Raw genomic sequence first — 26,825 nt, 5'->3', positions numbered from 1 at the left:
TGAAAATGTAAACAAAACCACGTGAAGAAAAAGAAGGTAAACAAAGCCATGTGACGAACCAGGAAATAAAACCACGTGAAGTGTAAACAAAAACGCGATAAAGGATTAAAAAAAAAATGCACAATAACAAAGTACACAAAACCACGATAAGAAAATAATATAAAAACCATTTGACATAAAAAAAAAAGTACACAAAGGTACGTGACAAAAAAGAACTGCAATGAACAGCTGATAAAAAGGCAGTACAAAACCAAACACTATATATGATGCCGTAAACAGACGCAGGCCTAACATCCAACAAGTGTATGACAACAGAAGGATGGGACTTACTTTTCATTCTCTCGTCATCTTTGTCACTTTCAAGGACGATGCCCGACAAACTCTCTGTGGGAATGAGGAAAACAATTTATTATTATTATTATTATTATTATTATTATTATCATCATCATCATTATTATCATTATTATTATTATTATTATTATGATACGGTTCCTAATATACAGTAAATGCTTGCCATCACCGTTTTTGTTAGAATACACCATGTGTGTGTGTGTGTGTGTGTGTGTGTGTGTGAGAGAGAGAGAGAGAGAGAGAGAGAGAGAGAGAGAGAGAGAGAGACTAGAAAGGTGGGAAACGGGGTCGGTAGGAGAAGGGAGGACAGAAGGTAAGGGTGGAAGGGGAGGATAGATGTGGAGGGAAGGAGAGGAGAAGAGGCGAAGAGAAATAGGAAGAGGTGTGAAAAGGAGGAGGGGAAGGGAGGGAGGGGGTGGGTGTGAGTGGGTGGAGGAAGGTAATGAGGGAGCGTGTCTTTACCCGCCCTAACTGGACACTAGCCAGACACACCAAACTACCCACATCCACACCACTACCCACACTAACATCCACACCACCACCCACACTAACATCCACACCACCACCCACACTAACATCCACACCACTACCCACACTAACATCCACACCACTACCCACACTAACATCCACGCCACTACCCACACTAACATCCACACCACCACCCACACTAACATCCACACCACAACCCACACTAACATCCACACCACTACCCACACTAACATCCACACCACTACCCACACTAACATCCACACCACTACCCACACTAACATCCACGCCACTACCCACACTAACATCCACACCACTACCCACACTAACATCCACACCACTACCCACACTAACATCCACACCACAACCCGCACAAACATCCACACCACTACCCGCACAAACATCCACAACATTACCCACACTAACATCCACAACGCTACCCACACTAACATCCACAACGCTACCCACACTAACATCCACACCACTACCCACATTACCATCCACACCACTACCCACATTAACATCCACACCACCACCCACACTAACATCCACACCACTATCCACATTAACATCCACACCACTACCCACACTAACATCCACATCACTGACCACACTAACATCCACATCACTACCCACACTAACATCCACACCACTACCCACAAACATCCACACCACTACCCACAAACATCCACACCACTACCCACACTAATATCCACACCACCACCCACACTAACATCCACACCACTACCCACACTGACATCCACACCATTACCCACAATAACACCGCTAAACGTCCATACCACTACCAACATTAACGATACCCACACTAACATCCACACCACGTCCTTTTCGTTTCATTCTTGTTACCCACAAACTACATTACTTTTTTTTTTTAATCGTAGTGAAGGATATATCAAACCCCTCCGACTCGAAATCTCTCTGATCCTGAATGTAATCGTCTGGAGATGGCAAGACTAAAGTTAATTAGTAAACTAGTCAAACAGCATACATTTAAAGATTTCAGTAACCCATATCCTCACGTCTTATCGACAGAGTAAATGAACATTCCCTGAAACAAACAGACTTAATATTTTCTGCACCATGACTGGCTCGTGTCATGAAAATTCCCCCATCATGACGTCATGGCCTGGAACCACTGACGTCACAATCGCCACCAATCAGCGTCGAAATGCACGACGCGCCAACCAATCACAGTTTAAATGTGCTTGTTTTGAGATTATTCACAGCCATCTTCGATTTTTTGTACCGCTCTGTGTTCTAATGTTATAGTCTGAAAAGTCTGACGCATAAATCGGCTTTCCCGGCCTCAAGTAATCCGTGATAAAGCGGATTTGCGGCAGATAAGGCTCTAAAATTAGTTCCAAGGGGGGAAAGTAATTTACCGGTCTCTTGTATGACCAAACCGTTCACCCGGCCCTGTTGCCACGTCACCTCTTATTCCCCTCTTTATCGAACACTTTCTTCCTTCATGTTTCTCTGTAGACGGTGCAAACAGAAAGAAACACAAAATAAACGAAGAAGATGTCACACGAGAGAAGCAAATGAATGAAGACGAAGAATAATGGGAACAAGGATCACCAACGTGGCACCATCGAACGATAAAATGGAGGGAACGAACAAGGAGTACCAGAGTAGTTATCGAGGCAAAGAATGATGGAGGGAATGGAAGGAACCGTGGAGGAATGAAAGGATGAGGGAGGGAGGGCAGGGAGGAAGAAGTGGAAGAAACAGAGGAAACTGGGGAGGAAATAAAGAGCCGGAATAAAAAGAAGTCAATGGAACAAAGAAAAGGAAAGGGAGACAGACCGAGGAAAGAGAGAGAAGGACGGAAAAGAGAGGGAGAGAGACAGTGAAATGAGAGGCAGCTGAAGAGTTGGAGAGGAGTAGAAATAAGGCTAAAGAGGTACTCGGAGAGAGAGAGAGAGAGAGAGAGAGAGAGAGAGAGAGAGAGAGAGAGAGAGAGAGAGAGAGAGAGAGAGAGAGAGAGACATTAGCTGTGAGACATAATCAAGGAGTGGCCATTGTCCCTTACATCACTCCTCTCTCTTCTCTTCTCCTCCTTTCTCTCATTCCTTCTCTCTCTTCTCCTCCTTTTCCTCATTCCTTCTCTCTCTTCTCCTCCCTTCCCTCAGTCCTCCTCTCTCTCTCCTCCACCTTCCCCTCACCCCTTCTTTCTCCCTTATTCGCTCACGTCTGCCTACAAACTCTATAACATTATTTCCATCCTTGCTTCTCTTCCATCTTTTGCCATTCTTTAGATATTTTTCTCTATCATTTTCTCTATTTTTTTCTGGTACCTCAACCTCTCTCTGGGCTTTTTTTTCTCATCCCCCTACCCCATTGTTTTCATTCTCTCTCTCTCTCTCTCTCTCTCTCTCTCTCTCTCTCTCTCTCACACACACACACACACACACACACACACAGGTTACTCATCTGTCCATTACTCCCTGCATATTTTCACTCTTCATCTCAATACATATTCCCCTAAAAATATAATATAAATGGTAATATACAGATAATGCCCAATATATCACATCAGAACGACAATATTCAATAACTTAAGGAAAGAGGAGGAGGCGTGAGGCGATAAATTCCGTAATAATGGGAGGAAATGAATAATTAATAGGAAAAGCATAAATCACCAGTAAAAATGGGCGAAGGAGGGAATAAAAATGAAAGTGGAGTCTAAGGTGGTCAATTTTTCTCATTTTTATTTTTTTTGCTCACATTTTTCTTTCCATCGACATGCATTCTTTATTTTCCTGCATTTTGTCTATTTTATTGGTTGCCTGACGCCGCATCTGGTGAGGTGTGGACTCGACTAAAGGACCTCCAGGCATATACTGTACACCTCTAATCAGCAACGACTCCTGCCTTACTTAGTCCTTCTCTACGATGATGAACTTTATGTTTTACTGTTTCTTCTACTCGACGATTTTATTAGACTTAGGATTTTTTTTTTCCCGAAGTGGAGGGGTTTGATGTGGCCTTCATTTGTTCCTTCAGTACGAGAGGTAATTTCTATATTGAAGAAAAATAAACCAATGTCGTCGAATACAGATGTTAGCGACTGACTACTCATTCTTCCTCCTCCTACTCTTCTTCTACTTCTTCTTTTTCTTCTATTTCTCCTCCTCCTCCTTTTTTCTTCTCTTTAGCTATTTAGTACTTACAACCACATTCTCTTCCTTCAAGTCTCATCCTGCCCCTACTCATCAACGTCCCATCTTCCTACGATATACTATCCTCCCTTATTCACATCACCATCCGTTCCATAATTAATGTCTCATCATCTCTGCTCTCTTTAGCCATTCAGTACTTACAAACTTCTTCTCCTTCAAGCCACAATCTGTTCCTACTCATCAACGTTCCCCCCTGGACTTAAACTCTGAGGTTCGAGGTCTCTCCCAAACTGAATCAATCGTCAGCAGATAGCAGGAATACAATAAATTAATAATAGTAAGGGTTAATCTCTTACCGTCTACTGAATTCCACCCTCTTTTGCGATTCAGTCTACTCCTCAACCTTCAAGTCAAATCGTGTCTTCTTAATACGTCTTTCGACTCCACAAACCATTAAGGGAAATAACGACTGTGGTATTAAAACTTGAGGAAACGATGCTCTGCGAGATCCGCCTACTTGTTATCAGTGAACGAGGCAGTAAAGGAAGATGCGGTGTATACTTAACGACCATTCCTTGCATGCCTACAACCCGTGGTACACTGTTCCTTGAAACACGAAAATTCTATGGACGTGGTGTCCCAGGTTTCATCATTCTGTGTGTGTGTGTGTGTGTGTGTGTGTGTGTGTGTGTGTGTGTGTGTGTAGTCATAATCCGATAAGATTTACCTTTCCACAACCATCCCCTTATTAACCCCTGCACTGACTGAATAAACTCGCCTGGGGATAGCAAAATTAATACAAAAAAAAAAAAAATAAATAAATAAAGCATCATGGTACTACATACGTTAATTACACGTAAATAACCTCATAAATAAAGTCGTTTTTCCACTTAACAACGGGTGAGTCAAACCTTCCATCATCATTATCATCATCATCATCATCATCATCATCATCATCATCATCCAGTCCATTTTCTTCCACCTAACGATACTAAATAAACCTTCCAAACCGCCCTCCCTCATGTCCCCTTCACTGTATGGTAATCACCCAATCACATTTTCTACCACAATGGCCTTCGTTTTCTGTGGTGTAGACCTGAGGGGGGACTTAATGCGTCCCTGGAGGTAGATAGGCTACCGATCCTGACCCTTGACTTCTTCTCTATAACGTTTCTTTCTTTCCGTCCATTCTTATCTCTCTCTCTCTCCCTCTCTCTCTCATTACAAACCGCCCCTTTCCCTTGTTCATTTCACATTTTTTTTTTAGTCATTCCTACCTTTACTCTTCCCACCTTCCTTTACCATATCGCTTTCTTTCTTCATCTCTTTTTTCATGTCCTTAGTTTTCTAATTCAATAAAATTCCATTTTTATCTCCCCAGAACTTTTCAAATTCTTCCATTTCTCTCGTTCTTTTAACCACCTCCCGTTCATGCACGCTCCCCACCTCTCTCTCTCTCTCTCTCTCTCTCTCTCTCTCTCTCTCTCTTCTCTCGTTCACTGGGCCATTTTACTCCTCGATTCCCCTAAATCCTACCCACTCTTCATTCTTTCATCCCCCAACTCTCTCTCTCTCTCTCTCTCTCTCTCTCTCTCTCTCTCTCTTATTTTGCTATCCTTCTAGTACAGAACATCTTTCCTCCCTTCACTCTACTTCCAACCCATTCCCACAATCTCTCTCACTCTCCTTCATAATTCATCTCTCTCTCTCTCTCTCTCTCTCTCATCCACCCACTCACCCTTTCTTCCTTGAACCTCTCGCCCCCCCCCCTCTTCCCTGACACCTATTACTGCCACTTTTATCGCCTAATGTGGCTGGATTTGCCCCGCGGGAGGGACTGAGGGAGAGACGGAGGGAACATGGAAAGATGGAACACGGAAGAAGGAAAGGAGAGAGAGGAATGCAACGAGGATGACGATGCGAGAGAAATAGGAAAAAACACGAACGAAAAGAGAGTAAGATATATATATAAAGCGTCATTTAAAACAAGAAGCTACGGTAAATGACTGTTTCTAATCCCTTCGGTTCCATGAGGCTTCTTCTTACCTGAATAAAATCGTCAGGTGTGCATGTATGTATGTATGTATGAATAGGAACATGTATAGGATGATCAGTGGATGAATAAATGTAATGAAATGGAATTATGTAAGGATAGGTGGCTGAATGAGCACCAGTTTGAGTTGAAAGTAGAAGGGTGCGTAGGGAAACAGAGGAATTTTGGATGGAAAGAGGAATCCAGGCGCGAATAAGAGGAGAGAACGAGACAGATGGTGAGATGGAGGAGATAAGGAAGAGGAAAGTGTGAGGAAAGGAGAGACAAGGGGAAGGAAGTAATAATGGCGGTGGGAGGAGGGAGAGATGGAGGAAGGAGAATTACACAAGAAGAAAACTGGTTAAAATAAGAAATGTATTTATACGAAAACAGTGATAACGCATGCTAGTTAACCTTTTCAGTACAACAATATGGTTTAATTTATTCTTGCTACCTCCAAGCGACTTTATACAACTTCGGAATCTTATTGTGTTGCTCTAAGGCTTATTTGTGAATCCGGGTCCAGGGCATCTAAGGGTAGCAAGTGACTGGCCTAAGCCCCTGGTGGCACTGCGTGATGGAGAAGCCATCTGTGGCCTCTTCAGGATTCGAAGCGACATACACAGCTACTGGTCTTCACCTCCGTTGGCCCTATAAACCATTACACCACCAGGAATTATACACACAACCCAGAACACCGCTAATGTGCACAGTCTCTGCACATGTCTACTTATTTATTATCTATCTATACTTGAACATCTGTATTTATCTATAAATCACTGTCAGCATATTTTTCAGTCTGTAACTGTATCGCTTACCTGACTACACATATTTGGCTCTACTGAATGTTGTCATCTCTTAAATAATTTTCATTAATTTCAGTGTCAACCTATCCGTGTGTGTCAGTATACCTGTCTATATGCTTCTTGATGTCTACTATTTGCATATCCACTCTTATCTAATTGTCTTACTATTCACGTTCATCAATCTGACTGCTTATCCACTCGTCTACCCACCTACATATCTGCATGTACTTCCTCGCGCTTCTTCCCCTCCCCGTTTCGTCCATCTCCGACCCCCATCTATCTCTCTACCTTTATTTATGTGTCCGACTCCGTGCAAAGGCTTCACAGCCTGCTCCCAAGGCCCAGTAGTCCTCCTACATACCATACACGTCTACATGTCACCACTTCGGCGCTAACACCCGCCGTCCATACTGAATACATGCTAGGGCTGTCTCACATACAGGACTGATGTATTGGTATTAGCGGGGATATTTTTACGACATGTTGGGGGTCTTCTAGTATATAAGTAAAGTCTGCTTTTACTAAATTCAAATCCTTAAACTGTTCCCAGCCCCAGCGGGGATTTGAACCTGGGTCCGGTGGGTCTGCAGGCCACCTCTCTACCGACTGAGCTACCTACTTCGCTACCATCTGTATTCCCGCACCTGGCGTCTCCTTTCCCGTCAGTGTGTCGCATATATCTATTACTCTGTTAACATAATTTCTCTCCCCATCTCAGTACATCTATCTCCCTATCTATATACACCCCGACGCGTCTCCCCCCTGGAAATGCCCCCCGTTCATATCGGTGATCAGAGGTCATCGTGGGAGCACCGCCCCCTAATGCCTTGGTAAAATGCGTGTATTAGGCCCGAATATCCGCCATCACACCTCCTGTCGATACGCTAAGCACCGCGGCGAGCCCTGCGCTGAGTGCTGACCCAGGGAGTGAGGGAGTGGTGAAGTCATGGGGAAGGGTGAACGCTTGAAAGACACACACACACACACACACACACACACACACATACACAATGTATATAAACAGAGAGAGAGAGAGAGAGAGAGAGAGAGAATGTGTGTGTGTGTGTGTGTGTGTGTGTGTGTGTGTGTGTGTGTGTGTGTGTGTGTGTGTGTGGATAAGTGGTGTCATGTCCTACACTCCCTCAGGTAAAATCACCAGTCGATAAGCTAAAGTTGGCCTATATCTCACGACTTCCCTCTCGTTATATCTTTTTCCTTCGCCCCCTACTCGGCATAATGTTTTTTTTTTTTTTTTTATCTTACTGTATATTTTTATTTAGACTCTTTTTCGCCGCCTTTCACCCCGTTCTCTAAGTAATGGTTGTGGTGGGGTGGACAGAGTAGAGGGATGGGGGCGCTGTGGTCCCGGGCACAATTCCAGCCTTTGCAGAGTACAGTTTGTGGATTTGGATTTTACATCACCATTTCCACTCCCCTCCCAGTGGCCCCTCCAACACGTCATAAAAACACCCCCAGTCAAACCCCACCACCAGATCTGACTGTGATATCCTTAGCGTATGACACTGGGGATGGTGGGTTTTAGTGTCAAGTGTCTCGTGACGGGTGTGGGCTGCAGGGGACCAGGCCTCTGCTGGTGTTTCGCAGATGGAGCTTATATTCGAAGTCAGAATCATAAATAAATAAACACAAGAGTATGAGATGCGGCAGCTTCAGAGCGCTTTAGTCAATGCCCTTGAAATGGTGTGGTGCACGAGTGAAATTCTGTGTAGTGTTGTGTTTGAGGATGCTATGTTGTGCTGTGTTGTCTGCTGTGGTGTAGTATGGTGTGGTGTGGTGTGGTGTGGTGTGGTGTGGTGTGGTGTGGTGTGGTGTGGTGTGTCGCTAGAGTCTATGGGAGTGAAGCACCTTGACATCCAAAAATCGTTAGTAAGAGACAGTCAGAGCCGCTTCTAGAAATGACCCCACATCTAAAAATATACTGCGCTGTACATCCTTCCCACTGCTGTTTTGGCAAGTTCAGTCAGACACCACCAGGCGATATAAGACCTCCTCGTACTGATGGGGTTAAGAAGTTTCCTGGCACATCGTTATTGCTGAAAACGGCAAGATATTATTCCCTATCATGTGTTTTCCGCTAACAATGACCAAACTAAAAGGCAAAGAACACACAAGTAATAATAATCGCTTCACTAAACTGAGTGAAATCGTCTGGTGGCAGTGCACATAACTCAAGTAACTCAAGTAAGGCATTAATGAATATGCTATTACTTCCTTCGCTACAAGACGTTTTCCCTGAACTGAATAATATAATCCTGTGGTAGTGTGTTAGCAAGAACAAAGTAACACCATCACACTCCTTCCTCATTCATTCTTCGCCAGCATGGTGTAGGTTTCATGGTGTCGGCCCTCTCTCCAAGGCAATCATTCTTCACGAAGACCTAATATGCAGTCATCTTACCGAGAGAAATAAGGTCCGACGTGGAAATACACTGCTATGGAAGACATGCTCAGGAGCCTCTAACGTCTATGAGAATAACTGCCGAATGTATAACGCCTGTATCGCTAAGGGCAAGACACGCCACCAGCCAGTGACGGTAATTTAACGTGTCTGGCCTCAATACGTCGTTGCTACCTACTGTAATGTGTAGTCGTATCAATTAAAGGCGCATCAAAAACAACCATTAAAAAACTGGATATCCCTTATAACTCTACACTCGTGGCTTTACACCTTTCTATCCAGTAACGTCTTATATTAGTTCTGACGCGTTACCTCCACACGATCATATATTACAAAGGAAACACTTCTCCTACCGACAGGGTTAATGAAGACTATATCTAACATCCTTCATTTTAAATACCCAATTTTAGGTTGAATATAATAATAAATACGTTATTTATATTAATAACACCACCGTAAGTACAGAGAACCATCAGCAATCTGACGTATTCTCTGTTTTGTAATTTATTCATACTTTCCTTTATCGTTTATTCCCTCCTATGCTTTCTTCATCGCTGTTCCTTCCTTCTTCTCTTCTCTTCGTTGTTTATTTTTATTCATTTCAATCTTCACTTTTCCCTTCATATCTCTCTCTCTCTCTCTCTCTCTCTTTCCGTCTTTCCTCCCTAAATCATGATCATTATCTGGTGGTTGCTGAAATGCCAGTAATAATTCACTTCCCATTTTCTTTGGCTGCTCAAGGAAGAAATAAAAAAGAAAACGAAGATAATACTTGTTTGCTCTCTATCTTCCTCTCACCATTTTTCTCCCTTTTCGCTCACCGATGTTTCCCTTCCCTCCCTTTCTCTCGGTTTTCCTGTCCCCTCTTTCCATCTAACTGAGGCCAAAGAGGTAGTACTGTTTCTTTATTTATAAGTCGACAATCTCTTTTGCTGCGTCCATTTCTTCCACCATATTTGTAACACGATGGTATTATACTTTATTCCTGGTTCCCCCTCACCGTGTTATTTTGCCTATGAGGTTTTTCGAGCTGGTGGGTTTATATGAAGCTGCCATTACCTGGGGCTTTATTATATTATACGGTGGCACAAATAAACTAAAAACAGGGACGTCATTGTTGCGCAGGTGTTCAGTATATGCTATTTTCACACTCTAACATAATTTTTCCACCCTTCTGCTGCTTTTAAGCATCTGACTGCTGGGTTTGCCTTCACAGAACAAAATCGTCTGGTATCACCCTAAATATATCTCTTGGGTGTTTCGACAAGAAAGGGATACTCCAGACGCCTTTCAAAGCCCAAAACTATTAGTTCTCTCAGCTCATCACAGTTTTCAAGTGTCGGCTCAAAGAATACACTTAAATGCACCAACCGCACCCAAGGGGTTACAGGAGGGTGATGCTAATTCTTCTTCTATGCCTCAAACTCTTGTGACGACCGCGTGACTTTCTGACTTTCTTCTTGCGGCCACAGACGATTTACCCACTTTATACACTAATTTTTGTAATGAGAAAGTTAGAAACAATCTCCATTAACCCACTCAGCCTAATAAGCCTTCCTAAGCTGAATAAAATGGTCTACTGCCAGCCAAAAAGGAATACAAATGACATCCTTGACATTTCCTTTACATTACTACCCTTTTAATTCCCTTCTTCCCTCTTTTCTTCATCTTTTCTAAAATTTATCCTTCCTTGCATCGTCTCTCTCTCATGTACTTGCTCTCCTTCATCCACTTTAGAACGACTGACATTTTTGTTTCTTTACTGTTGCTGTTAATTGAGTTCATTCAGTGTGGAGAGCCGTGTGGCAATGGATGGTCTGATGAACCCTATAAATTTAAATATATTCCCTTAGCTGAATATCATCGTCCGGAGAGAGCAAGAATAAAAATGAAAAGACATTATCTGGCTTAAGACGTTATTTCACCACCTCCTCTACTATCTTGCCTCCGCGTCTTCTTTCGCTATACCTTCTATTACCATTTCCTCCCGTCTTCTCTTCTATTCACAATTCCTCTCGTTCCGTCTCTTTGCCTTGAGTTGTATACTTCGTTGCACTTTATTCTTCTTCAATTCGTTTTTACCATGCTCCTCAAGTGCTAATGTAAAAATTGTATTTTTTTCGCTTACTTTTTATTCCCTCTTCACAAAACATTGTTCATTTGGTATGTCTTTTTCATTTTATTCACAGTACCAACAGCTAGTCATCTCTGAGGTGAAGTCCCGTAATGCGGGGATTAGAAACATCAAGACTAACGGAGCGAGTCAACAAACTCGTTATACTCTACGGGTAATACTAACCACATTTCAGTACCAAGCTCAGGTAAGGATATACTGTACTTCACCCTTTCAGCAAGACATCTCTTACTTTACTCTTGCTATCTTGAAACGATTTTACCCAGCTTAGGAGACCTTTTCCGAACATGAGTTAGACATTAGCCTTCACTAACACCTTTACTCCCATACCTGCTTCCTGAAGAGTATATAAGTGTTTGAAAGTTGCAAGAATATAACAGAACACATTATCGTCGTAAAAGAGATAAACAGTATTCTTATTTCCACACGACTCGCGACCTAACACACTGTAACTAAGCCACAGAGTCTTACATGATTACACTGAGATCTGCCTTTTTTTATTGCGTTATGTGTGTGTGTGTGTGTGTGTGTGTGTGTGTGTGTGTGTGTGTGTGTGTGTGTGTGAGAGAGAGAGAGAGAGAGAGAGAGATAAGGGAGGGGGGAGAGAGAACAAGACCATGGGATTGCGGAGGAAGTAAATCATTGAAGTGTGAAGATTAGCTCCGTGTGACTGTTCTGAGGGGGGGGGGATGACAGAGAAATAAGGAGGAAAGGAAGGAGGTAGGAAGGAGGAGGGATGAGGAGGGGTAGGGAGAAGATAGATAAAGAACAAGGAGAGAAGGAAGGAGGAAGACAGTACGCGAAGGAAAATTAGTAAAAGAATAATAAAGAAATATGGTAAGAGGAGAGGGAGGGAGGGAGGGAGACAATTTAAGGGGGAAGGGAGGGAAGAGACAGGGAGATGATAGGAACGGGGAGGAAAGGATGGAAGTAGCGAGTAGGAGGAGGAATGAAGAGCAAGGAGACGACAGAGAAAAATGGATGAAGAAGGAAGGCAGAGAGGAGGTAGGAGAACGAGAGATACATGGAAGAGGGGAGGGAGGTAGACAGCTTAAGGGCAAAGAAAGGGACAGGAAAGGAATGGCAGAAAATAAGGAGGAAAAGAGGGTAGACAAAAGGTGGGGAAATGGTAGAGAAATAAGGAGGGAGTTTAAGAGTAAGAGGAGGGAGGAAGAGAGTTGGGGAACGATGAAAGTAAGGAGGAGGAAAGAGGGGAGGTAAGGAATAGGTAGGAAGAAGGATGGGGATGGCAAAATAATAAGGAAGTTCGGAAGGACGTAGAGAGCAGAAAGAGGGAAGAAAAGCGGCAGAAGAATGATGGAGAAACATGGAGAAGGTGAGGGGAAGAGAGAAGGAGAGAGGAAGAAAAGACGTACAGAAATGATGGAGAATTAAGGAGCAAGGAGGGAGGTAGTGAAGGAGGAAATAAAGTAGATGGTAGGGGTCATGGGAAGAGATGGAGGGAAGAGAGGATGCGACAGGGAGGGAAGGGAGGAAGAGGTAGGGGAAGAAGAGAAATAACAAGAGGAGGAATGCAGAGGGTAGAAGGAGTGAGAGGAAGGGATGTCCAGGGCCGAAGGAGGGAGGAAGAGTAGTGGAAGAGGTATAGGACTACATAATAGATAGATAAATAAATAGATAGATAGAGAGACAGATAGAAGCAGGAAGTCAAATGATGAGAAGGTGTTGTGTTTGCGAGAAGCGAGCAGCGCTAAACGCTTACACGGAGGAAAGCTGACGACAGCGGCCAGTAAGGAGATGATGCAGTTAGCTGTCAGCAGTCCTCTCGTGAGAAAGTTCTGTTGCCATGAGGAAGATACGTGACACACACACCCTACTACACGAGATGTTAGGAAAGAGAGTTTAGAAGGAGACAAGCGACCCTAGAGAGAGGTCGAGACGGAGATTAGCCTTAGAACAGAGAGAGAGAGAGATAGCGAGACAGGGAGGTAGCTACCCAGGACTTATACTATTATACCTGTTTAATATTTCCAAGACAAATAAAAAATAGTCCCATACTATTCTTTACCTCTCCCGTCACTACATGACATCTGGTGGGGAAACTACTACAAGATATAAAAGCCGCTCGACCACAAGTCTAAAATATACTTCTCTACAAGTAACTACAAAGTCTTCATGACATTTGGTAGCAGCGAACGTATACGAACCTCGTCTACGAATCAACATTAAATTCCTACAAAATATCAAGATTGACAACAACCAACAATATCAGCTCCTGCCCCCTCCGTCTCCCAGATCATTACGCTGATGCAGAGGTCAAGAGATCACTCGACGCCTTGCAAGTAGCTTAACGACAAACCAGCAAATCTGCGGACATCGTCTCCGAATTAAAAGCAAATTTCTACAAAAGCAACCGAGACTACAAGGTTAGCTTCAGTTCTACAAAGTCTACAGCCATCTACAATCAACTACAGCCATCTACAATCAACTACAATTAACAACTCTACGTCGTCTGTATAATCTTCTACACGCACCTACAAGTAGCGGCAGTCTTCATCCCACAACGAATAAATCACTAGAGAAAAGGACAGAGAAAACTTCCACATAGAATAAAGGGAACAAACAAACGAAGAGTGAGACACGATTTACAACTCATCTTACTCACTCGTCTTCACTCAAGTTACTCATCGCTACTCATTCACTCACCACAGCTACCAGTGTGGGAAGCCGACGTCACCATGTGCTGAGATGACATCACAACGCGAGTCTGCCATGCCAAGCAACGTGTGACTGACACCAGGCACTTCTCACCCACTACTCATTACTCATTATTCACATAGCTCCTACTCATATTCACTTATTTTCACAGTTAAGTTGGAAATTCGACGTTCTATGTTGAGGTTTGCCTGGGACAGCCGTTAACCACTACAAATACCAGGCCATGGAGTTTCCTGAGTAATATCGTCCATCAACACACCACTAGAATTATCAAGAGATCTTCAATCAAACCTGTATTTTCTTCCGAGATCGACTTTTGTATCGACACACCTCTACGATCTGTATCAAGTGGGTAAAATTATACTTGCTCATTTCTTCTCAGTGCTAAAATTAGCTATATTCAACTTATTTAATCATCTAGTTTGCTAGGACATAAATAAACAAGAGGCGTATTTCATAACATCATATCTTAATGACAGGAATATTTTCGCAACCACCCACGTTAATACCAGATGACACACAAATTGCCACAACATCAGACTCACAATTAAGAGACAGCCCACCCATTGTACAACCCACACCACACGTTATAGATAAGGAAACAAATACGGGAGTTTCGGATGATGAGTGGGAAACCCCTTCAGACGTTGAGAGTATCGACTTCGCAGCTGCCTTAAATACGTATGCCAATATACTTAACAGGGTTCACCGGTCCGGTCATACATATTCTACCATTCCCTCACATAACGATAAACTCGTACAAGTTGAATTAACAGGGCAATCATTAAATATGAATCAAGAAACAAATACTGCTGATCTAAAAACCACACCTCACGTTTTTGTGTATCACGAGGATAAGACTGCCCCAAAATTCTCTGGCACAGACAAGGATCGCATTGATGTCATTTCATTAATCAGTCAGTGCGAACAAATGTTTATCAAGCGCCACATACTAGATGAACAAGAGAAAATTGCTATTTTTTCATCTTGCATAAGCCAGGAAAGATGTCCAGCAAGCAATTTATTGCGCTCCGATAAGCTACATCGTGCTAGGACATATGATGAATTTAAAACTGAATTTCTGAAGAAATTTTCTGGAGGTATGAACTTCTTGCCAGGTATAATTCCAGAATTACATAAAATTGTAGATCTTGTAAGGGAGCACACTACAAACCATGTGCTCAGTGAAATAACTGCTGATGTCTCCACAATCAAGAGAACCCTATTAGCTACTCTGGAGAATTCTAAGTGGATAACAGATGATGGAAAGATGTCCCCAGACCTCGTCGTGGACATCATTGGTTATGTAGCTGCCTTGTGTAAATTACCTGATAGAACCCTTAAGATCGCCAAAACAATCGCGTACATCCCTGGAATGTGCTTACTAGACTTAATGAACGAGGTAGAGATGCAGTGCAGTAAAGCAGGTGTGGTCGACACACATGCACATTCTGGTAGAATCAGGGTACCTGAGACAGTATCATCTGTGAAAACATCAACACCGACCCCAAACAGAGAACAAAATCGATCGCGACCTGAAATGAGGCAGCCCAAACAACCAAAGACGCCTAGACCTCGTTCCCACACGCCTTCCTACAGGCAGTTTCATAAGTTTTCGCGCAGCCCGAGCAGGTCTCGCGCTATAAACAACACTTTTTATGGGAAATCACCTCGTAGGTCACAGTCAAGGGATAGGTCCATTCTGTGTCATTACTGTGCAAAACCAGGACACACAAGGTATGAATGCTTTATCAAGGCAAAAGAGGATAATCAAAAGACACAAGGGTTTGGTCCTTACTGTAGGCATCATAGATACCAAGGGCACTGGACTAGTGATTGCAAAACAGTAGAAAAAATTGTGTCTATGTTCAAATCGGGGAAGACCAAGTCATGACAAAAACGAACAAACGTAAAGAAGAACAAGGTTAAACTTCACATAGGAGGCATGTTGGGAAATGAGTGTATCTTGATACCAGCTGTATGTGAGGATCAAAACGTTTCCTTATTTTTAGATACAGGCTCTCCAGTGAACTTAATAACACATGAAGAACTAAATAGAATTCTTAAAAATAAAAAGAAAGTAACTTTTCTGGATGAAGCTGATTTAGAATTAAACACAGTAGATGGTCAAGAGATTACAGTAAAAGGTATGATAAGATTAAATCTCAGTTTCACAGAAACTACAAGACCATTCTCTGCATTGTTCTATATCGTTGAAAACTTAGCAATTAAAGCTCATATGTTACTGGGCTTAAGATCCATGAGAACTGAGAACATAACTATACTCCCACAAATGAATGGAATAGACTTTGATAATGAATTTATAGAGGAAATACTTTCAGAGCCCTCACCGATTGGTAGAAGAGAGCCAAAAAGAATTGGTAATATTAAAGGCTTAAACAAACATACACAAACAGATGAGTGTATAGATCCACTTACACCAGCAACCCCATCCTCCAGAATCAGTGACACAGATAACAGTACTGATTTATCAATTTTTCCAGCCCATCTCACTAATGATTTAGTTATACCACCTAATTCATACATGAAGGTTACCATAAAGAGCAAATTACGGAATAGTACTGTTCTTGTCTTAGAAGAATTATGTAAAGTAAAGGGATTGTCAGTAGAAAACGCATTATGTCATACGAACGACGAAGGGCAAACTCAGATATTCATTATTAATCACATGAATGGGGAAGTTCAGTTGAAGAAGGGAACTTGCATAGTTAATATTGAAAAATGTTTCGCCCCTGTGAAGGAAATAAATATTGGTGGAGTAACAAGTGAGATAAAATCTACGGATAGAGAAAGAATAAAAGAGAATTTAATTCACTCAGGTGAATTTGACGAAGAAAATTATTTGTTAACCCTGCTGGAAACACACAGGGACACCGTAGCCTTGCCCGGAGAACAATTAGGGTGTACTAACTTGATTAATCACATGATTAATGTGCACCCAGAAACACCACCAATTTTCGTACCAGCTTATCGCATACCACACTCCCAACGTACACTTGCAAATCAGTATGTCGATGAAATGTTAAAGCTTGGAATTATTGAGCCTTCAGTTTCTCCGTGGAACGCTCCCCTTTTCTTTGTGCCCAAGAGAAATGGAGAAATGCGTGCGGTAGTAGATTACCGTAAACTAAATAATCACACAATCCCTGACAGATTTCCCATGCCATTGCTAAGTGATGTTCTACAGAATATTGGTCCTGAGAATAATATATTCTCGACCATCGATCTCCTAAACGGATACTATCAGATTCCGGTATCTCAGGAGTCACGTAAATACACTGCCTTTTCAACAAACAGAGGCCATTATCAATATACAAGAATGCCAATGGGACTGAGGACAGCCCCCGGTACGTTCCAGCGTCTTATGAATTACGTATTGTCCGGAATTTTAGGACAAGGAATATTTGTTTATCTTGACGATATTATTATCGCAACGAAGAATATTAAGGATCATCTCAGGAAATTAGACTTACTCTTACAAAAGCTTAGTGATGCTGGATTAAAAATTAAACTTTCTAAATGCAAATTTTGCTTTAAGGAAATAAATTTCTTAGGCCACAAATTAAGTTCTGATGGTATTCACACCACTGATGACAAAATACAGGCAGTGAGAGATTTTCCTGAACCCACTACGACTGACGAAGTTAGACAATTTTTAGGTCTGGCTGGGTACTATAGGTCCTTCGTACCACAGTTCTCTCATATAGCCTTCCCTCTATTCCAACTACTCAAAAAAGATGCTGTATTCCAATGGGAAGAAGAACAAAAAGGGGCATTTAACAATCTAAAAATTAAACTAACGAATGCACCTTGTTTAGCATATCCAGATTACACGAAATCATTTCTTATTTGTACAGACGCATCAGTTAAAGGATTAGGGGCTGTACTGATGCAGGAAGATAAAAGAGGAAAGAATCAACCAATTGCATTTGCCATCAGACAAACAAGAGGTGCGGAGAAAAATTATAGCACTACAGACTTAGAGGCACTTGCAGTGATTTTTGCATTACAAAAGTTTCGAGATTTGGTATATGGTTACGAAATCCACTTATTCACCGACCATAAACCACTGGTGGGTATGTTTAAAGAAAAACTCCTTTCTGGGAGGAGAGCAAGATGGAAATGTACAGTTGAAAACTACAATGTACAAATACATTATATACAAGGTAAAATGAATATAGTAGCTGACGCATTATCTAGGAACCCGAACACAATTCAGGTCGCGGCGTTAGATCTCAAAGGAAATATCCCAAACCACGAGGATATCGCAAAGGCACAAAGACTTGACCCAGTATGGTCAAAAGTAATATACAAGTTAGAAAGTGGAGATGACATACAATTACCCAAACTGCATGTCCCACTTGAACAATTCACAATGGTCAATAATACATTATACAAAATTAACTCTAAACAACCAAAACGCCAAAGAAATACTAACCAGTTGGTAGTACCTAATGACATGATACCCCAAGTATTACGAATGATACACGACAGCCCACATGCAGGACACCCTGGAAAGGATAAGACATTCAACCAAGCCCAGCTATTATATTACTGGCCTTCATTACGAAGAGATATACACAATCATATAGACAGATGCGAATCATGTGCGAAACACAAAGGATACCCAATCACACCTGCACCGATGGGTAATTACCCAGTACCACATCAACCATGGGACGTTGTCGCTGTTGATTTACTCAAGATGCCATTATCATACAATAATAACCTATACTTATTCGTAGCAACGGATCATTTTTCCCGTTATGTCATTTTAGCTCCAATTAAAGATAAGACAGCAGAGACAGTAGCAAAGGCAATAACAGATAATGTAATATGTCGCTTTACTACCCCAAAGGTATTAATAAGTGATAATGGAGGAGAATTTAATTCTGAGATCTTACAAGAAATATGTAAACAATACAACATTAAAAAGGTTAACGTTTTGGCCTATCACCCAGCATCGAATGGGTTGGTAGAGAGACAAAATAAAAAGGTATTAGATGTGCTACGACACATTCTCAGTGAAAATTATGCAAGCTGGGATGATTGGATTCCCAGAGTAGAGGCCTCCATTAATGGGTCTATAAATAAATCCATTGGTGACACACCACATTTCATTATATATGGCACAGATAAAAAATTACCATATGAGCTCCTAGAAGGTGACAGCATGCCTATATACAATTACGATGATTACTCTAAACTCCGTTTACGTGAATTCCAGGACATTCACAAAAGAGTGCAAAAACAATTAACGATGTCCAAGGAAGAAATGACGGAGGCATTTAACAAAAAGGCAAAAGATTCACCTATCAGCTTAGGAGACATTGTTTACGGTGTCATTCATACGAGAGACAATAAATTATCCCCTAAATTTGAGGGCCCATACAGAGTAATTAACATAAAGGCAAACAAAGTTTTAATTAAGTCACTTTCAAGTGGCGAGGAAAAACAAGTTCATATTGACCATTTAAAACGAGTTTCAAGGGAATTATCACATAATTATTCAGCCTCGGATACAACCGAACAGGTGAACGTACCTCAAGAAACCAAGCAAGAACACAACAATGATTACAAAAAGAAATTAAGGTCATATACCAAACAATCGAACATAGGTGCAACTATTCCAATGAAATCTACAGTACATCATTTACGAGAATTAAATATCGATTTAAACTCCTTCTATAAATGAAATAACAGCCAACCGTAACGCACATCATCACTATCATCAACCACAGCTTTATAGGAAATTAATAGATTTTTTTTTTTTCGGTAGGTTACGATGAAGGGACTTATGCTATGGATTCTCCTATACATAGTAAGAGTATATGCGCACCTAGACCCCAAGCATATAGTACGACAAGGATGCCTCATAGCTCCAACGGCCACGACTACAATCGTCAAGGATGTCATGAGTACTGAAATAAGTCTAGATTACTTGTATGACTTACCTACTTATATAGAAAGACTTGCGACGCCGATGCGAACTCTGGACTTCAAGATAGGGAATTATGTTTCACAATCACATATCACCAAGGAAGTGGATGAAATGGTGAAGTTAGCGAAATGGAAACTAGAACAGGCGAAGTCAACTATGCTCGTCATGATCCAAGATCTCCCATCTTATGGAACAGAGGTGCTGAGCGACAGGAACAATATCACACGTACTCGCCAAAAGCGCGGTTTGTTCGATCTGGGCGGCGCAATTCTTGGGAACATCTTTGGATTGGCTACAGAGGATGACCTTAAAGAAATAAACAAAAAATTTAATAAGATAGCTCAGGTACTAACATACCAAGATAAATTCATCACAGGACAGAACTCAGCAATGAAAACAATTGTGAAAAATCTGAAACAAGCAGAAAACGTAGCTCTCGAGAGTATAGATAAAATAAATGACTTGGAGGGTAACGTTACCCTTTTCCAGCACTTCTCCATCATCACAGAACATATTGACACGATTCTACTACAATTAGAGAACACTAGAGATAATTTCAGGGCACTTATGCAAGGAATTTCGAATGCTGGTGATGGCAAGATCACAAATGACTTACTCCCAGTTCATGAGCTACGTCAGATAGTTAGTCAAGGCATACATAAACATAAATTGAAGCCATTGTTCCGCAGTAGGGAATTTATGCAATATTACCCGTACTTGGAAGCAACACTAACACCAACATCAGTGATAGTTCATGTACCATTCATCACGGAAGACCTGTTCACAGTATACCAAATACACCCCTTCCCCTATAGAAACAACAACACTTTAGTCATCATCAACATCAACACAGACACCGAACTCATCATGGTCTCCAAGAGACGAGACACTGTCACTTTCGCAAGTGAGTCAACGATTGAGCGAAAGTGCCGCACATCCTTACATGCTGTTCATCTTTGTCCTGCGTACATTTTCACGTTTCAGCCTACTGATACGGTCCCTTGTGAAATGGCTATCATCAGCAATAACAATATTCATCATCATTGCAACTTCACTTTTGCTCCAGATAAACTGGTACACCATCAACGCATTGGACACTCGCAGTTTTTTTATTTCCCTCATAACACATCAGTTTACATAGTCTGTCCAGATATACCACCATCTCATACATCAGCCTCAGGATTATACATAGCACCAGACTACTGTGCGGTATTTACACCATCCATGTCTACTTTTTCCACCATCAATCACTACGCCATCCTCAACCATACACACAAACATTTCCACCCACTGCCTGATATGGACTTAAACATGAGCACAAGTATTAAGTTGACTTCACCTAAGTTTGAAACTATGCAGCTGATCAATGAAACAATGAAGCCCTGGGAAGATTTGAGTTTGAGTATGTTCAACCCATATTATGTGTATAGCCAAGCACCTTCTGTCTTTATAATTATCTGCATTGTGGTTGCAGTATTGCTGTTGGCCATGCACAGAATGCATGCAAGAATTGCTAATTTGGAGTCATTGTTTAGTGGGGGGAGAGTTAACATCACAGTTAACCACCCTGAATGAAGTGTATATATTTTGTATATAGTATTAATTATATATATATATAAAAAAAAAAAAAAAAAAAAAATAATAATAATAATAATAATAATAACACAAAGAAGAATGACCCATATATGACAAACCAGTACCATTATCTTTGAATGAAATATTAATAACTCTTACAATAATCTTAATTTTAAACTATTTTTATTCTTGCATGTATGCAATTCACTATAATAACCCAAGTACATACTGTATTACAGTTACATAATTTACTTTAATGCATTTATTCCAATATGTATTCAACTTATTTAAAATGTAATATTACTGAATAATCACTATTTACTATGAATAATATATGTATACAATATTCATACAATTATGTTACTTTACAATATTATGTATTTCACTTAATTAGCTTATAAGTTCATTATAATGTGTATGTAGTATGTATTAATATATTATAACTATTAAATGTCGATGGTACGCCATTTTTCGCGGCCGAGCAAATATAGGACTACATAATAGATAGATAAATAAATAGATAGATAGAGAGACAGATAGAAGCAGGAAGTCAAATGATGAGAAGGTGTTGTGTTTGCGAGAAGCGAGCAGCGCTAAACGCTTACACGGAGGAAAGCTGACGACAGCGGCCAGTAAGGAGATGATGCAGTTAGCTGTCAGCAGTCCTCTCGTGAGAAAGTTCTGTTGCCATGAGGAAGATACGTGACACACACACCCTACTACACGAGATGTTAGGAAAGAGAGTTTAGAAGGAGACAAGCGACCCTAGAGAGAGGTCGAGACGGAGATTAGCCTTAGAACAGAGAGAGAGAGAGAGAGATAGCGAGACAGGGAGGTAGCTACCCAGGACTTATACTATTATACCTGTTTAATATTTCCAAGACAAATAAAAAATAGTCCCATACTATTCTTTACCTCTCCCGTCACTACATGACATCTGGTGGGGAAACTACTACAAGATATAAAAGCCGCTCGACCACAAGTCTAAAATATACTTCTCTACAAGTAACTACAAAGTCTTCATGACAGAGGAAGGAGGAAGAAAGGTGGAAGGTGGAGAGGGAGGATGAAGAATGGGAAAGATAGAAGAAAAAGAGAAGGGAGGAAAAGGTAAGTGAAATAGAAAAATAAAGGAGGTAAGGATGGTTAAGGGGAGGAAGGAAAAGAGAGGAAGAGAGCGATTGGAAGCCAGGATGGAGAGATGATCAGGAAGGGAGAGGCATCAAGAAGAAACAAGCAGGTAGGACAGGAGAAAAGACAGAAAGAAGGATATGAAGAGGAGAGGTAAAGGAGGGATGGAGGAAGAGAGAGGCAAGGAGGAAATTAATGGCAGAAAAGTAATGAAGGGGGAAAGGAAGGGATGTAAAGGGTGGGTGGGATGAAAGAAAAAGGAGGGAGAGGCCAAGAAGGTACTGGAAAGGAGTACAGGGGAAAGGGAGAAAGAGAAGTAGATGGTGGGAAGGCAGGGAGAACGAGAAGTAGATGGTGGGACGGCAGGGAGAAAGAAAGGCAGATGACGATGGGAAGGCAGGAAGGAATGGGGAAGACAGGCAAAGAGAACAGCATGGGGGAATGGAGGTAATGGAGGGAGGGAGGAAAAGAAGAACAGGGTAGCAAGTATGAAAAGGAAGAGAGGCAAAAAAGGAAGTTATGGCTGAGAGAGAGAGAGAGAGAGAGGGGGGGCGGTAGATGAAAGAGAATGCTTGATATATGAAACATGGATATTAAGGAAGGGCAAGATGGAGAGAGGGAGGTAAAGAGGGAAACATGAGTAGGGGCGAAAGAATGGAAAAAAAATGGTTGAGGGGAGGGAGGGAGGGAGGGAGGGAGGGAGGGAGGGAGGGAGGGAGGAAGGAAGGAAGGAAGGTAGGAAGGAAAAGAACGCACGAGAGAAGGAAGGAGGAGTGAGGGGAAGGAGGGAAGGACGGAGGAAAAGGAGGGGGTGAGTGAGGAAGGAAAGCAGGTAGAGAGGAGATAGGTAGATACAGAGGAAGAGGAAAGAGGTTGTGAGGGATTGAAGGAGATGTGAAGGAAGATCAGGTGAGGAAGTGAAGGAAACATAAACCACGCTGGAGGAAAACAGGTAAAGAGGAGGGAGAGAGGGAAGGAGGGAGGAAAGCAGACACAGGGAAAGGAAGGGAGGTAAGAAGGAAGGGCAGGGAAGGGAAGAAAAGAAACAAGAAAATTGCTATAGGAAAGTAGGTAAGGAAGGAGGGATAGATGTAGGTAAAGAAGGAAAAGGTAGGGAGGAAGGGAGGAAAGTAGGTAGAGAAGGAGGGAGAGATGTAGGTAAAGAGGGGAAAGGTAGGGAGGAAGAGAGGGAAGTCGGTAAAGAGGAGGAAGGGATGGATGGATGGAGGGAGAGTTGTGAGGGATGGCATGAGATATGAGAGAGGCGCGGAAAGTCATCCCACGCCGATATTAAAACTCACACACACACACACACACACACACACACACACACACACACACACACACACACACACACACACACACACACCAAACTTGAAGGCATCTGCAGGAAACTTGACAGGATTTGGGGAAACTTGGAGGGACTCAGGAGGAAACTTGCAGGAAATCAGGAGGAAACTCGGAGGGGATCTGGAGGAAATTTGGAGGGGATCTGGAGGAAACTTGGAGGGGATTAGGAGGAAACTTGGAGGGGATCTGGAGGAAACTTGGAGGGGATCTGGAGGAAACTTAGAGGGAATTTGGAGGAAACTTGGAGGGGATTTGAAGGCAACCTGGAGGGGATTTGGAGGAAACTTGGAGGAGATTTGGAGGAAACTTGGAGAGGATTTGAAGGAAACCTGGAGGGGATTTGAAGGAAACCTGGAGGGGATTTGGAGGAAACTTGGAGGGGATTTGGAGGAAACTTGGAGGGGATTTGGAGGAAACTTGGAGAGGATTTAAAGGAAACCTGGAGGGAACCTGGAGGAAACTGAGAGAGGTTTTGGAGGAAACTTGGAGAGGATTTGAAGGAAACCTGGAGGGGACCTGGAGGAAACCTGGAGCGGACCTGGAAGAAACTTGGAGGAGACCTGGAGGAACCTTGGAGGGGATTTGGAGGAAACTTGGGGATAACATGAGGAATTTTGGAGAAAGATCGGGAGGAAACTTGGCGTGAGAGTGAATAATAAGGGAGGAGAAACAAGGAGGAAGAGTGAATGAGGGTGTGAAAAAAAAAAGAATAAATGATGGGGTGTGGATGAAAATTAGTGAAGGAAAAAGGGATAAACTGAAAAAGAAAGAGAAGGGAAAATGTGGACGGTGAGACAAGGAAGGAGGGAGAATTGACAGAAGGAGGAAATGGAGGAGGGGAGAGAAGGAATGAGGGAGAGCTGACAGAAGGAAAAAGGAAGGAAAAGGGGGAGAGGCGAGGGGTAATAGAGAGAAAAGTAAAGAAGGATGAGGCGAAGAGAGGAAGGAGAGAGATGAAAGAGAGGAGATATAGACGAAGGGAGGGAAAAGTAGGAATGAAGGAGAGGATAGAGGGAGGAAAGCGACAACGGCCACCATGGAGGTAAAGTGAGGGGAGAGGGAGGGGAAGGAGAGGGGGGGAAGAGGGGAGGGGTAGAGAAGGGAGGTGGAGGGGAGGGAAGCGAGGGGTGAGGGAGGCTGAGAACTCCGGGAGACAGGGAGACAAAAGGGATAATAACGACCGGAAATAATGAGAAATAGGTCTGAAAGAGAAGGAAATGGAGAGAGCGAGAGGGGAGAGAGGGAGACAGAGGAGAGAAACACAGGGAAGGGAGGAAGATAAGGAGAGGGACGGTGAAGACAGTGGCAATAACTAGGAAGAGAAAAAAGCTTAATAGAATAAATGGAGAGAGAGAGAGAGAGAGAGAGAGAGAGAGAGAGAGCACAAACACCAAAAATAATGAGAAAGATCGGAAGAGAATAAATAAACAAAACTGAAGACAAGCAAGAAGAAAGAAGAGAATGGAGAAGACTATAAAGACAACAATGCGAGACAGAGAAATAAGAGGAACATATAGGGTCGGAGGATAAAATAAAAGCTTCTACGGAACACCTAATATCTGAAATTAACATAACCGTCGTGCAGTAGGAAGAATTACCACCACCACCACCACCACCACCAACAACAACAACAACGACCATAATAATTATAATAATAATAATAATAATAATAATAATAAAATAAAAATAATAATAATAATAATAGCCTTCATCTTACTCAAAGGGTTAAACGCTTTCGACACAAGAGGTCATTTTCAGATTGAATAAACTACTCTTACAGGAGGCCACAAGAAGTCGAAAATGGAAGAAATCGCCATGGTACTAAACACGGCCATACAGTACACGGGTATACGGTACTCTATTTCACACGACCCCTGGGACAAAGACCTGTTGACGTGTTTTCGCAAAAAAGAACAACTTTAGCCGAGGGGGTCGTTTTGCATGTGGCTGTGTTTAATGCCTGGCGATTTTGCTTAACACAGGAGGAAACTTTTAGACTGGTCACACAGTTTAGGCGTGACAGGTACTGAAGATTAACGTCTTCATTATATGACGTACTGGATTACGTCATTCTTACTACCCACACACGATTTTATGTAACTTAAGGCTTCACATATACTGCAGGTTAACCAATTCAATCCCATGACGTATTTTTACACAGATTCTTGCTGCCATCTTACGATTTTACTCAACTTAGGACGCATCTAGCAGTGATGGGGCTGATGAAGGTTGTATCGAACCCCTCCAGTTCAGAAAGTCTCCCCTACGCTTAAAAAAACCGTCTGGAGGTGGCAAGACTTAAGTAAAATAAGAATGCATTGTACTGAAGGGGTTAGTTAAAGCCATATTTAACATTTCCAGTTAAAAAAAAAAAAAACAATGAAATCGTCTAAGAGATGCAAGAATAACCCAATGCACACGTCACTGGTTAGCTGTTACTTTTATAACACTGAAACATCCCCCCCAAACTAAGCCTTTTTAACACGGTGACGTCTTTTTTCCATTGGTCTTGGTGCTGCCACGTGATTTTATTCAGCTTACAAGAATATTTCGGACCAGAGGGATCGCCTAATATGAATACACTCGTCCACTCGTCTGTAGCATTAGGATATATATATATATATATATATATATATATATATATATATGTGTGTGTAAAAAAAAAAAAACAGCGCAGAGACAAGGTTAATACGAATTAGCATGAATAATATACGGTACGGTAGTGATGTTACACGAAAGATAAATTCATTCCTAGTA

At 41.9% G+C, this 26,825-nt stretch overlaps 1 protein-coding gene across 1 annotated transcript in view; it reads right to left on the bottom strand.

The window, feature by feature from the left end:
* NfI (Nuclear factor I) overlaps nucleotides 1-26,825 on the bottom strand; it is a 483,234-nt gene that overhangs the window by 308,288 nt on the left and 148,121 nt on the right. The window contains exon 5 of the mRNA XM_080276464.1: nucleotides 331-384. Within this exon, the coding sequence (XP_080132590.1) occupies nucleotides 331-384 (54 nt within the window). The remainder of the gene's footprint in view (nucleotides 1-330; nucleotides 385-26,825) is intronic.

Source organism: Coenobita brevimanus, chromosome 65, assembly GCF_032717465.1.
Source record: "Coenobita brevimanus isolate Jiangsu-jjx chromosome 65, ASM3271746v2, whole genome shotgun sequence".
NCBI classification, from domain to species: Eukaryota; Metazoa; Arthropoda; class Malacostraca; order Decapoda; family Coenobitidae; genus Coenobita; species Coenobita brevimanus.
The sequence above is the reverse complement of the archived record's forward strand: the minus strand, read 5'-3'. Positions and strand labels throughout refer to the sequence as shown.